Here is a 12,146-nt window from a genome sequence, read left to right as displayed (position 1 = left end):
TGAGATGAAGCTTCAAAATCCTTGCCTCTGAAGAGAAACTTGGTTTTACCTTCTCTAAGACAGACCTATTTCTTCTCTTGGCAGTCCGTGGTATGTTTAATATTAGTCTCCAGCACCACAACTCAAAGGCATCAGTTTTTCTTTTGCCATCCTTATTCATCGTCCAACTCTCTGCAGATAATTGCAAAGACCATGGCCTGGATCAGGTGCACCTTAGTCTCTAGGTTAACATCATTGCTCCTCAATACTCTGGAGAGGTCCCTGACAACAGATTTTCCCAGTGTAATGTGTCTTTTGATTTCCTGATTGAGGTGCCATTAGTGTTAATTGTGGACTTGAGCAAGCTGAAATGGTTAATTTCAACATTTTCATCTTTAAATTTCTTCTCCATCTATCATAGTGCTCCCAATTGGCTCAGTGGTGAGAATCTTTGTTCATAATGTTGAGTTTCAATCCATATTGAAGACCACATTTCTTGATTTTCTGCAGCAAGTGCTTCAGGTTCTCTTTGGTTTCAGCAAGCAAGGTTGTGTCATCAATATAACGCAGATTGCTGATGAGTCTTCCTCCAGTGCAGATGCCACATTCCTCCTTATAAAGCTCAGCCTTCCAAATGATCTGTTCCACATATAGATTGAAAAGTTACGGAAATAGGACACATCCCTAATGCCCTCCTTTCCTGATTTTTGAACCACACAATGTTTTCTTGATCTGTTCTGACATTGTTTCCTGGTCCAAGTATAGGTTTCACATGAGCACAATCAAGGGTTCTGGGATACCCATTCTTTTCAAGGTTAGCCACTATTTGTTGTGATCCGCACAGTGAGATGTCTATGCATAGCCAACAAAACACAATCATCTCTACATTCTGTTGGATCACCTTTCTTGGGAATGGGAGCAAATATGGACCTTCTCTCCATTTGGTTAGACAGCAGTCCTCCAAAATTCCTGGCATAGACTGGTGGGCACATTTAGAGTTTCAGTTGTCATTTGAAACATGTCAATGGGTACCCCAGAGATTTCTGGGGCCTTCATTTTTGCCAATGCCTTCAGTTCAGCTTGTACTTCTTCCTTCATTACCATTGGTATTACCTGTTCCTTAGGAGTCTGGTAATCCTGTGAAAATCCTTTATCCTTGGGAAAATCTCCATCTTCCCAAATCTTGTCTCACAGCCCTTCTAGTTCTGCATTTATTGTTTTCTTTTATAGAAAATTTCATTTACTCATTAATCCATACCTAGCAAAAGAAAGGCACAATGACCCCTCAACTGCCCAGTGCAAGCTCTCTAATAGGGCTGTCATGGTTTGGAATTGACTCCACGACAACTAAGAATATTGGAGAAAGTACTAAACACACCATGGACTACCAAGAGAACAAACAAGTCTGTCCTGCAGAGGATGAAACCAGGTTTCTCCTTGGAGGCAAGGACTTTGAGGCTCCGTCTCACACACTTTGGGCATCTTGCTAGGAAAGACCATCCTTGGAGAAGAACATTATGCTTGGAAGGGTGGAGGGACAGCATGGGAGAAGAACATCCCAGATGAGATGGATTGACACAGTGACTGGAGTAATGAGGGTATGTATGTGTGTCAGAGAAAATGCGATTGACTCAGGGTAGAACAGGGGTCAGGGCTATTGCGCATAGGGTTACTGTAAGTCAAAATCAACTCAATGGCACTTAACAATAAGAAGTGGGACTGTTATGAGTTGGAAGTGACTCCATGCCAACAAAGGATAACAACATAGGCTATGTATTGCCTTCTCTTTGCGTCTAAGTCATGAATAGGTTTTTATACTGAGGATTTAGAAAACTCCTTTGGTTTCTTAAATACTGAAAGAGTCTGCTAATTATGACCTGAAAACCGGTCACATTTTTTTGTTGTTGTTAACAAACTTTTAAAAACATTTGATTGTGTAGATCACAACAAATTGTGGCTAACCTTGAGAAGACTGGGAATCCCAGAACACTTGATTGTGCTCATGTGAAACTTATACTTGGACCAGGAGGCACTTGTTAGAACAGGACAAGAAAACACTGCATGGTTCAAAAATAGGAAGCAAATGTCTCAGGGATGTGCCCTGTCTTCATACTTTTTCAATATGTACTTGGAACAGATCATTAGGAGGCTGGACTTTATTAGAAGGAGTGGGACATCAGGATTGGAAGAAGACTCATCAACAACCTACACTACGCACATGACACAACCTTGCTCGCTGAAACTGAGGTGGATCTGAAGTGCTTGATGCAAAAGGTTAAGAACTATACTGTTCAATATGTTTTGAAGCTTAACATCAAGAAGACAAAGATTCTCACTATAGAGCCAATTGGCAGCTTCATGATAGAGAAGAAACTGAGGTTGTTAACAATATCAGTTTGCTTGGCTCTATAACCAATACTCTTGCCACCAGCAGTCAAGAAATCAATAGATCAATTGCATTGGGAAAGTTTGCTGTCAGGGGCCTCTCCAAAGTTCTAAAGAGCAATGATAGCAGTCTAGAGATTAAGGTGCACCTGATCCAGGCCATGGTCTTTTCAATTACTTGCTAGGCATCAGAGAGCTGGACAATGACTAAGAATAACTGAAGAAGAATAATTTTTTTTCTATAATTATATTTTATTAATTTTCATAAACATTTACAGAGATTTTGGGCTTCCATTCATTCATTGTTGCACTATTCTCTCTACCCTCCTCCCAGTTTGTTCTTGTCCAAATGCCACAGTGCTTGTCAAAGCCAGTGAAGAAGAATAATTGAAGAAGCCTTTGAGTTGTTGGGATGAAGAAGAGTATTGAACATACCATAGACCACCAAGAGAATAAACAGATTTATTTGGAGAGGGTGGAATCAAGCTGCTCCTTGGAGGCTAGGATTTTGAAGCTTCATCTCACATACTTCGGGCACATGGCCAGGAGGGACCAGTCCTTGCAGAATAGAATTAGGCTTGGAAGGGTGGAGGGACAGCACAGGAGAGGAAAACCCTGGATGATATGGATGGATACAGTAACTGCAGGTGTGTCAGAGATAGTGACACAGGCTCAGGAGAGGGTAAGGTTCAGAGATGTTGTACATAGGGTAACTATGAGTTGCAGGCAACTCGGTGGTACACAACAACAACAAATCTTTATGGGAACAGAACATAAGGTCTTGTTTTGTGTAGGCTATGGCTTGATTTGAACGGCTAACCTTTTGGATAGTTGTTGTTGTGTGCTGTCAAATTGCTGACCAACCCATAGCTGATCCTCCAGAGAGTTTAAAGAGACAGTAAATCGCACTAGAGTTAATTGTCCATCCTTCTCCACTGGAGTAGCTGGTGGATTCCAACCGACACCCTTTGGTACTGCTGCGCAGCTCCCTACCACTAGGCCACCAGAGCTCCCTGGGCCCTAGCCAATCATTTTGCCACCAGACTTTGCTTTTTCCTGCAAGGGTAGTGTTAAATAGAAATGACAGACACTATATGGCTCATAAAACTGAAAATATTTACTGGCAGGTCCTTTATAGGAAAAGCTTGCCAACATTTACATTTAGAATCTATTTATTGCATTTTATGATCAACCTCGAGGTGACACATTGTCTAAACAACAAATGCACCATGACAAATGTTTATACATCAGCAAAATGCTAACCCATCATGAAAATCTAATATAATACTACAGAATGACAATTTTAGCTAATACATAAATTAGCAAACACAAGTAATACAATTTTATTTTTTCCTGATACTTTGGAGATGATGAAATATGTCTGATACCATATCTCATTTGAATAACTCCAGGAAGGCAAAGCAGGTACTCTTTTTCTGTAAGGGATACATTGTAGACATCCTACAGGATATCATAAGAAATCCCAGGACTCAAAGAAATCCGTTTTAAGTGTTTTCTTTTGGTAAGAAACTGATTTCTTTATCCCTGAAAAATGTTAAAAGCTTATTTTAAAATTGTGAGATGGGTATTAACATTTCTCTTCTTACAAAGTGACAAGTTGACTTGATATAATATATTAGATGATCACTTGAAATTGATTGTACTTTGAAATGATAAATTCTTTTTAAGGCTGGAGAAAGTCATGGCAGTCTGTTTCCATAAAAGATTACAGGCTTGGGAATCTTCTGGGGTGGCTCTCCCCTGTTCAGTATGGTCTCTGTGAGTCACAACAATGGGATTGCAGTGGGTTTGGTCTTTCTGCTGCTTCATCTTTATGGCACTAAGCTGTAGCCTTTTCCTTATGAAAAAAGAACACCTGCTTTGCCCTCTTTGTGGAGTTGTTCAAATGAGATATGGCATCATATATGTAACAGAATTATTTTACAGCATACTGTTGTGTTTTTTTTTTTAAATCAAGGTACATTTTAATCTAACTAATAAAAACCCCTTTTAATGATTGGTTAAAGTGTTTGGCTATTAACCAAAATATTAGTGGTTTGAACTCAGCAGCCTCTTTGTGGGAAAAAATGTGACAGTCTGCTTACATTAAAGACTACAGTCTTGGAAACTTGACAGAGCAGTTTTTCTCTGTCCTACAGGATTTCTCTGGATCAGAACTTCAGAACTTTGATTAATTAAAGGTAAAGCTTTGAAATTCAAAGACTTTCAAGATGGGTCACTTACCTGGATTCCCTGACTTAAGCAACTCTTTATATCAGTGTTGTCAAATCAGAACTGACTCCTAGCTGACCCTCCATCAGGCTTCTGAAGCTGTAAATCACACAGGAGGAAATTGTCTCCTGAGGATTTGCTGGCGGATTAGTACTGCCAGAGAGCCAAGTCCTTTAGTGCTAGCAGTTCAGCTACCACCAGACTGTACCTCCAGAGCTCTAGTTAATAACTAGCTAAATAGGCAATCTTTTAGACTGTGTTGCTGGTATGTGCTGTCAAGTCACTTACAACTTATAGTGACCCTATGTGCAAGAGCCCTAAACCCTTCTCTATCCTGTGCCAACCTCACTATCTCTGACATACCTACTCCCATCACCCCAATCACTGAATCGATCCATCTCATCAAGGGCCTTCTTCTCTTGTGCTATCCCTCCATACTCCCCAAAATTATGTCCCTCTCCAAGGACTGGTCCCTCTTTGCAACATGTCCAAACTATGTCAGACAAAGCTTCAGAACTCTTACTCCAAGGAACAGCCTGGTTTCACTCTCTCCAGGACAAACCTGTTTGTTCTCTTAGTAGTCCATGGTAAATTCAATACTCTTCTCTACCACCACAGCTCAAAGGCATCAATTCTCTTTCTATCATCCCTAGTCATTGTCCAGCTTTCTGACACATAGCAAGCAATTGCAAAGACTATGGCCTGGATCAGGAGCACCTTAGTCTCCAATCTTATGTTGTTGCTTTTCAGTACTCTGGAGAGGTCCCTGACAGCAAACTTTCCCAATGTAATTCATCTCTTGATTTCCTGGCTGCTGGTACCAAGAGTATTAATTGTGGAGTCAAGAAAACTAGAGCTGTTAACAATCTCAATCTCTTCATCATCCATTATGATATTGCCAATTGGCCAAGTGGTGAGAATCTTTATTTTCTTGACATTGAGCTTCAATCTGTATTGAAGGCTGCAGTCCCTTGACCCTCTGCAGCAAGCACTTCAGGTCTTCCTCAGTTTCAGCAAGCACGGTTGTCCCATCTGCATAATGCAGGCTGTTGATGAACATATGAGCACATTCAATCAAACTTGGGGACAATAGTGAGAAGTGACTTAATGTTCTGTAAAGAGTCAAATTACCCTGCTGTTTAGGTGAAGTGATAAACCTGTAGATGACTTCTCGTCTATTTCTTGCACCACAACCAAATTGGCTGACCAAATAATGTATAAAGCATAACTGACCAAGACATCGGTGGTTTGTTCCCGCCCCCCTCCCCCTGCCCCCGTCAGTTTTGGACCAGTATGAATTAGTACAATGGAATTAACAAAGACAACAATTCTTTATCTTCAGACACTGTGTAAACCTGCCTGGTCACGAACCATTTTGGTACTATGAGAAGTATGGTGGTTCCTAGGTGGTGCAAACAGTTTGTGCTCCATTGTTGTTATTAGGTACTGTCCAGTTAACTGTGACTCTAGATTGCCTCATAATCAATGAATCTGAGCCTTGCCCTATCTTTTACCTACCATCTGCATAATTTCTGCCATACATGAGCCCACTGTTACTGTGTCAATCCATCTCCTTGAGGATCTTCTCTTCCTTTTCTGACCTTCCTATTGCAAGCCTGATGTTCTTCTCCAGGGACTGACCCCTTCTAACAACATGTTCAAAGTATATCTGACAATGTTTCACCATCCTTGCTTTTAAAGAACATTCTGGTTGCACCTTCTCCAAGGCATATTTGCTTGTTCTTTCGACAGACAATCCATTATTGTTGTCACGTGCTGTTGAGTCAAGTACAATGCATAGCGACCCTATGAGCAGTGGATCTGAACCCCATTCTATCATGTGCCATCTTCATACCTCCTGACACATTAGAGCCCATTGTAACAGTCACCATGTTGAAGTTAATCCACCTGGTTGAGGATCTTCCTCTCCTTTGCTGACCCTCCACCCTTCCAAGCATCATTCCCTCTCTAAGGAATAGCCCCTCCTAGTAATGTGCTCAAAGTATATGAAGTGAAGTCTTATCATCCTTGCCTCCAAAGAGCACTCAGGTGCACACTCTCCAAGATATATTTGTCTGTTCTTTGGTCATCCATTGGATGGAAGTTCAGTGCTCTTTCTCCAACACCACAGCTCAAAGGTATCTTCTACCATTTCTATTCATTGTCCAGCTCTCAGATGCATAGCAACTGATTGGAAAGACCAGAATCAGATGCACCTTAGTCCTCAAACTGACATCACTATTTGTCAATAATTTGGAGTGGTCCCTAACTGCAGACTTTCCCAGTGCAGTGCGTCTCCCTATTTTCTGACTGCTGGTATCAAGGGTGTTAATTGTGGATCCAAGTTAAGATGAAGCTGTTGTCCCAATTAACGCTAGAGGAATTGATAGCCCGTTAGTAACCTAGTATTTGGTGATTCAAGCCTATGCAGTAAAACTTCAAAAGGAAAACCTGCTGAATTGCTTCTTTAAATATCAAAGTCAAGAAATCTCTGTGGAACATAGTTCTCTGTAACATGGGGCGTTGTCATGAGTCAGAATCAACTCAATGGCAACAGATTTGTTTTTAGGAGGCAGATCAGAACAATATAAAGGAAGAATTCTTCCAGAGAATGGACCCAGAGAAAAAGAAGGACTTACTTCACTGCTGGATTGGGTTTCCCACGAGCATGACTCCTTTTCATGAGGGAGGACCCCTCTTTGGAAAGCATGGTCTCCTAAGCATGTCTGACATAGGGATGACTCAAAGTCTGGCTCTCCTGGAGGGATATGTACCATAGAGGGGCCAGTATACTTCAGACTGGGGCTCTGATGCTTGTCCACACTGACCATGGGGCTCTTGATCCATCGTCGTACCTGAAACACAGGGAAAAACAAAGTGTAGTGAGCCTTCTTTACTGTTTAATAAGGCTTTGGGGCGACATCTGGTGAGATCATGTGTTTAGCAGGTCCTACTTTTGTTGGTAACTGGATGATAAGGATTGACATACATTCAATCCTCAAAAATATGGAATTGTTAAGATATGGAATCACCTTCTCATTTTTCTGTCCTTGTCAGTAGCCACTCATCTGGCACACTGTCTGACCTAGCCATTCAAAGTTGGGTCAGGGCTTATCAGTGAAATGGACACCATTGCAGTTCAAATCCACCAGATGCTCTGCTGAAGAAGGAGGACCTATCGCTTCTTGTACCAGACAGATCCAATTTGATGGTACACACATAAAAAAAAAGAAAAAAGAAAGAAATGGACACCATATTTCAGACCAACTGGCCATGGAGCCCTTCTGTTATCCTAGGCATCTGTAGCTAAGTCAGCTCACATGTTAGAAGGACACCTTCCTTCCTACCATTAAATGAAGAGGGGCCCAACTCTTCTGCTTATCACTTCCCTTATTGGGTTCTTTAAGTTGCTGGAACTGCTCACCAAATAACATGGAGAGTATAGCCTATATACAGCTAGTAGTTTATTATAACCAAAAGGGACACAAACAAAGAGGCACATAAGGTAAAGTCTGGGACAGTTCATGGGGAAGAGATGCTGTCTATGACTCAAGGAGGGATGTGCTCAACTCCCCTCTGCACAGACACCAACTAGGAAGCACCTCTGAGCCTGAGCACTCAAGTTCCTTATCAGCCTCACCATGTGGTCAGGTCAGCATCAGGCCTCCAAGGAGTCCACCTGGGTCTGATCCAACCTCACTAGCTGCAGGTGGGGTTCTTTTAAGAAAGAAGTTGTGCAAAGAACAAATTGCCTTCTCCAAGGTGATTGCATACTTATCAGAGGGAAATTTAAGAATATTTTCTGGATATTTAAGACTGTATTCCTGTAGTCACACAATTTCTCTATCATTCACATTTTCACACAATTTAGTTTGGTCAATGTTAAACAAATGTGTGCTTTTGAGTGAGTTACTCAGTATTACTAAGTCTTTTCGTTGTAAAATCTGCATAACACGATTTTCCTTCCAGAGTTGCTTGAGATTTTATCATGTTTTAAAATGCCTAAGTGGTTCCCTGGCACAAGGTTGTCATTCAATAGATGATGACTATTTTTACTCTGACTCTTATGATTATGCTTTTAAAAAAGACTATAGTTCACAAATTTTTAAGGTTAAGTGACAGTTGTTCCACAGAGAGGAAACACTAACTCCGTATATTAGAATTTGATTATTCCTAAGTGAATTAGTTCATATTTTACTACTGTGAAAAACATGATTACAAATGAGATGTTGCTTCTGGCCACGTAATTATCTGTTGTTGTTATGTGCCGTCGAGTCGCCTGCGACTCATAGCGACCCTATGTACAACAGCCCTAAACTCCGCTCTGTCCTGTGCCAATCGCACTGTCTCTGACACTCCCATCCCAATTATCCCAGTCACTGAATCAATCCACCTCATAGAGGGCCTTCCTCTCCTGCGCCGTCCCTCCACCCTCCCAAGCATGATGTCCCTCTCCAAGGACCGGTCTTTCCTCACTACATGTCCAAAGTAAGTTAGACGGAGCCTCAGAATCCTTGCCTCCAAGGAGCCACCCGGTTTAACCCTCTCCAGGACAAAATAATTGAGCGTAATTATCTAGGATTTGTTTTTGTAATAACACTTAACACTTGTCTTGCTTGTATATAGATTCCCTATAACCCACAAAAAGAATATAAAACTTTTCTAATAGAAAAGAGATATTTATATAGCATGTTTAAAATACCCTTAATTTTAACATATATAACAAAGCACTTCTAATGCGTAAGATATGTTATTGTTGTTGTTAAGTGCTGTCAAGTCACTTGTGACTCATAGCAACCTTATGTACAACAGCTGTGACCCCTGCTCTATCCTGAGCCAGCCTCATCATCTCCAGCACAACCATCCCCATGACCCCCGTCACTGAATCAATCCATCTCATCAAGGGTCTTGCTCTCTTGCTCTGTCTCTCCACCCTCTCAAGCATTATATCCCTCTTCAAGGACTGGTTCCCTCCTTGCAACATGCTCAAAGAATGTCAGACAAAATTTCACAATCCTTGCATCCAAGGAGTAACTTGATTTCACCATCTCTAGGATAAACCTGTTTGTTCTCCTAGCAGCCTATGGTATATTCAATATTCTTCTCTACACTACAGTTCAAAGGCAAAATTCTCCTTCTCTCATCCCTAGTCATTGTCTAATTTTGTGATGCATAGTGAGTCATCGTGAAGACCATCGCCTGGATTACATGCACCTTAGTCTCCAGACTGACATCGTTGCTCTTCAGTACTCTGGAGATGTCCCTGATAGCAGATATTCCCAAAGCAACTAATCTTTTGACTTCTTGGCTGCTGGTACCAAGAGTGTTGATTGTGGAGCCAAGCAAACGGAAGCTGTTAACACCACCAATCTCCTCACCATCTATCATGATTCTGCTCCCAATCAGCCCAGTGGTGAAAAGTCTTTGTTCTCTTGATGTTGCGCTCCAATCCTTTATATAAAGATTGCAGTCCTTAACGTTCTGTAGCAAATGCCTCAGGTCCGCCTTAGTTTGGGCAGGCAGCGTTGTATCATCCACATAATGCAGGTTGTTGAGGAGTCTTCCTCCAATTCTGATGCCAGATTCCTTCTCATAGAACCCACACTCCTGGATGATCCGTTCCATATGTAGATTGAAAAGACATGGAGATAGGATGCATTCCTGGCATACACCTTTCATAATTTTGAACCATGCAGTGTATCCTTGGTGTGTTCTAAAGATTACCTCCTGGTGCAAGTCTAGTTTTTGCATAAGCACAATCAACTATTCTGGGGTTCACATTCTTTTCAGAGTTAGTTACAGTTTGTCGTAATCCACACAGTCAAATGTCTTTGCATAGTCAGTGAAACACAGATAGACATTCCTCTAGTACTCTCTGCTTTCAACCAACATCCATCTGTTATGCATAATATCCCTAGTACCACGGCCTCTTCTTAACCCAGCCTGCACATCTGGCAGTTCCCTGTTGATGTGCTATTCTAGTAATTTTTGGATAATTTTCAGCAGAATCTTATTTGTATGTGATAGTAATGATATTATTTGATAATTTCCTCACTCTGTCAGGTTACTTTTTTTTTTTTTTTTTGAATGGGAACAAATATGGATCTCTTTCAGTCACCTTGTCAGGTGATTGTTCCCGATTTCCTGGCACATCTTGGTGAGCATATCCAGGGCAGCATAAGATAGATAAAAAGAAATTCTTTCACATGTACCCACTTATTTAACCACTAGAATAGTCTTAGCAGATAGGCACAATTATTATTCCTGTTTCACAAATAAGAAAACAGAGAAGCGAATCAGAGATGAGGCAAATTTCTTCAGGGCATTTTGCTGGAACAGGGCAAAGTGAGAGTCAAGCATTAAAAATTCAGATTTTGCACCTTGACTCTCATGTACATTCTAATAGGATGCAAAGTGCTGTAAGATTAATAACCACCAGATTCTTGACATTTAGCTTGTTCCAAATTGCTGCTTCCATGTGTCAAATTTCCTATCACTTTATTGTGTTCATGTAAAATCTGTACATAGACAAAGAGGAAGTCTTTGGAATATAACAAGTGGGTATCTGCATGATTTAAAATCAGAAGAGAAGTCAGGATTGTACCCTTTTCCCATATCTATTAAACTTGTATGTGAACAAATTATTCAAGAAGTTGGACAATATGAAGAAAAGTCTAGTATCAAGACTGTAGGAAGACTCATCAATTTTATGCATATGATACAAACTTGCTTACTGAAAGTGAAGAAGATTTAAAGTACTTATTGTTGTTGTTCTTATGTGCTGTCAAATTGACTGCAACTCATACCAACACGATATAAAATAGCTCTGAACTCTGTCGTATCTTGAGCAAATTTCCCATCACCTCAGTTGCTGTGTCAACCCACCTCATGTAGGGTCGTCTTCTCCTGTATTGTCCCTTCACCTTTTCAAGCATGACCTTGTACTCCAAGGACTGGTCCCTCCTGGCAAAATGCCCAAAGTATGTGAGTCAGTGCTTCAAAATCCTTGCCTCCAAGGAGAAACTTGGTTTCACCCTCTCTAGGGCAGAACTGTTCTCTTGGCAGTCTACTGTATGTTAAACATTCTTCTTCAGCACCACAACCCAAAAGCCTATTTTTAATTCTATCATCCTTAGTCGTTGTCCAGCTCTCTGATACATAGCAAGTAATTGTGAAGATCATGGCTTAGATAGGCACACCTTAGTATGATAGGCACACCTTAGTATGTAGACTAACATCATTACTTTTCAGGACTCTGAAGAGGTCCCTGACAGCAAATTTTTTTCAGTGCAATTCATCTTTTGATTTCCTGACTGCTGGTGCCACAGTATTGATTAATGGAACTAAGCAAATGGAAATTGTGAACAATCTTAGTATCTTCTCTATCATGATGCTGTCAATTAGTCCAGTGGTGAGAATCTTTGTTTTCTTGTTGTTGAACTTCAATCCACAATGAAAAAGACTACCACCTTAAATATGAATTTCACTTAAACATAGAAAAAACAAAAGTCTTCACAACTGGGCCACAACATGTTGTTGTTGTTGTTGTT

The 12,146-nt window shown here is 40.8% G+C and overlaps 1 protein-coding gene across 1 annotated transcript in view; it reads right to left on the bottom strand.

Annotated features, from left to right (window-relative positions):
* The window catches only part of SGK1 (serum/glucocorticoid regulated kinase 1), a 204,735-nt gene that overhangs the window by 118,788 nt on the left and 73,801 nt on the right, over positions 1 to 12,146 (bottom strand). The window contains exon 2 of the mRNA XM_006884968.1: positions 7,236 to 7,451. Within this exon, the coding sequence (XP_006885030.1) occupies positions 7,236 to 7,451 (216 nt within the window). The remainder of the gene's footprint in view (positions 1 to 7,235; positions 7,452 to 12,146) is intronic.

This window comes from Elephantulus edwardii, unplaced genomic scaffold (assembly GCF_000299155.1).
Source record: "Elephantulus edwardii isolate Elephantulus edwardi_28Jun2011 unplaced genomic scaffold, EleEdw1.0 scaffold00039, whole genome shotgun sequence".
NCBI lineage: Eukaryota > Metazoa > Chordata > Mammalia > Macroscelidea > Macroscelididae > Elephantulus > Elephantulus edwardii.
This window is presented reverse-complemented; position numbering and strand designations above follow the sequence as displayed.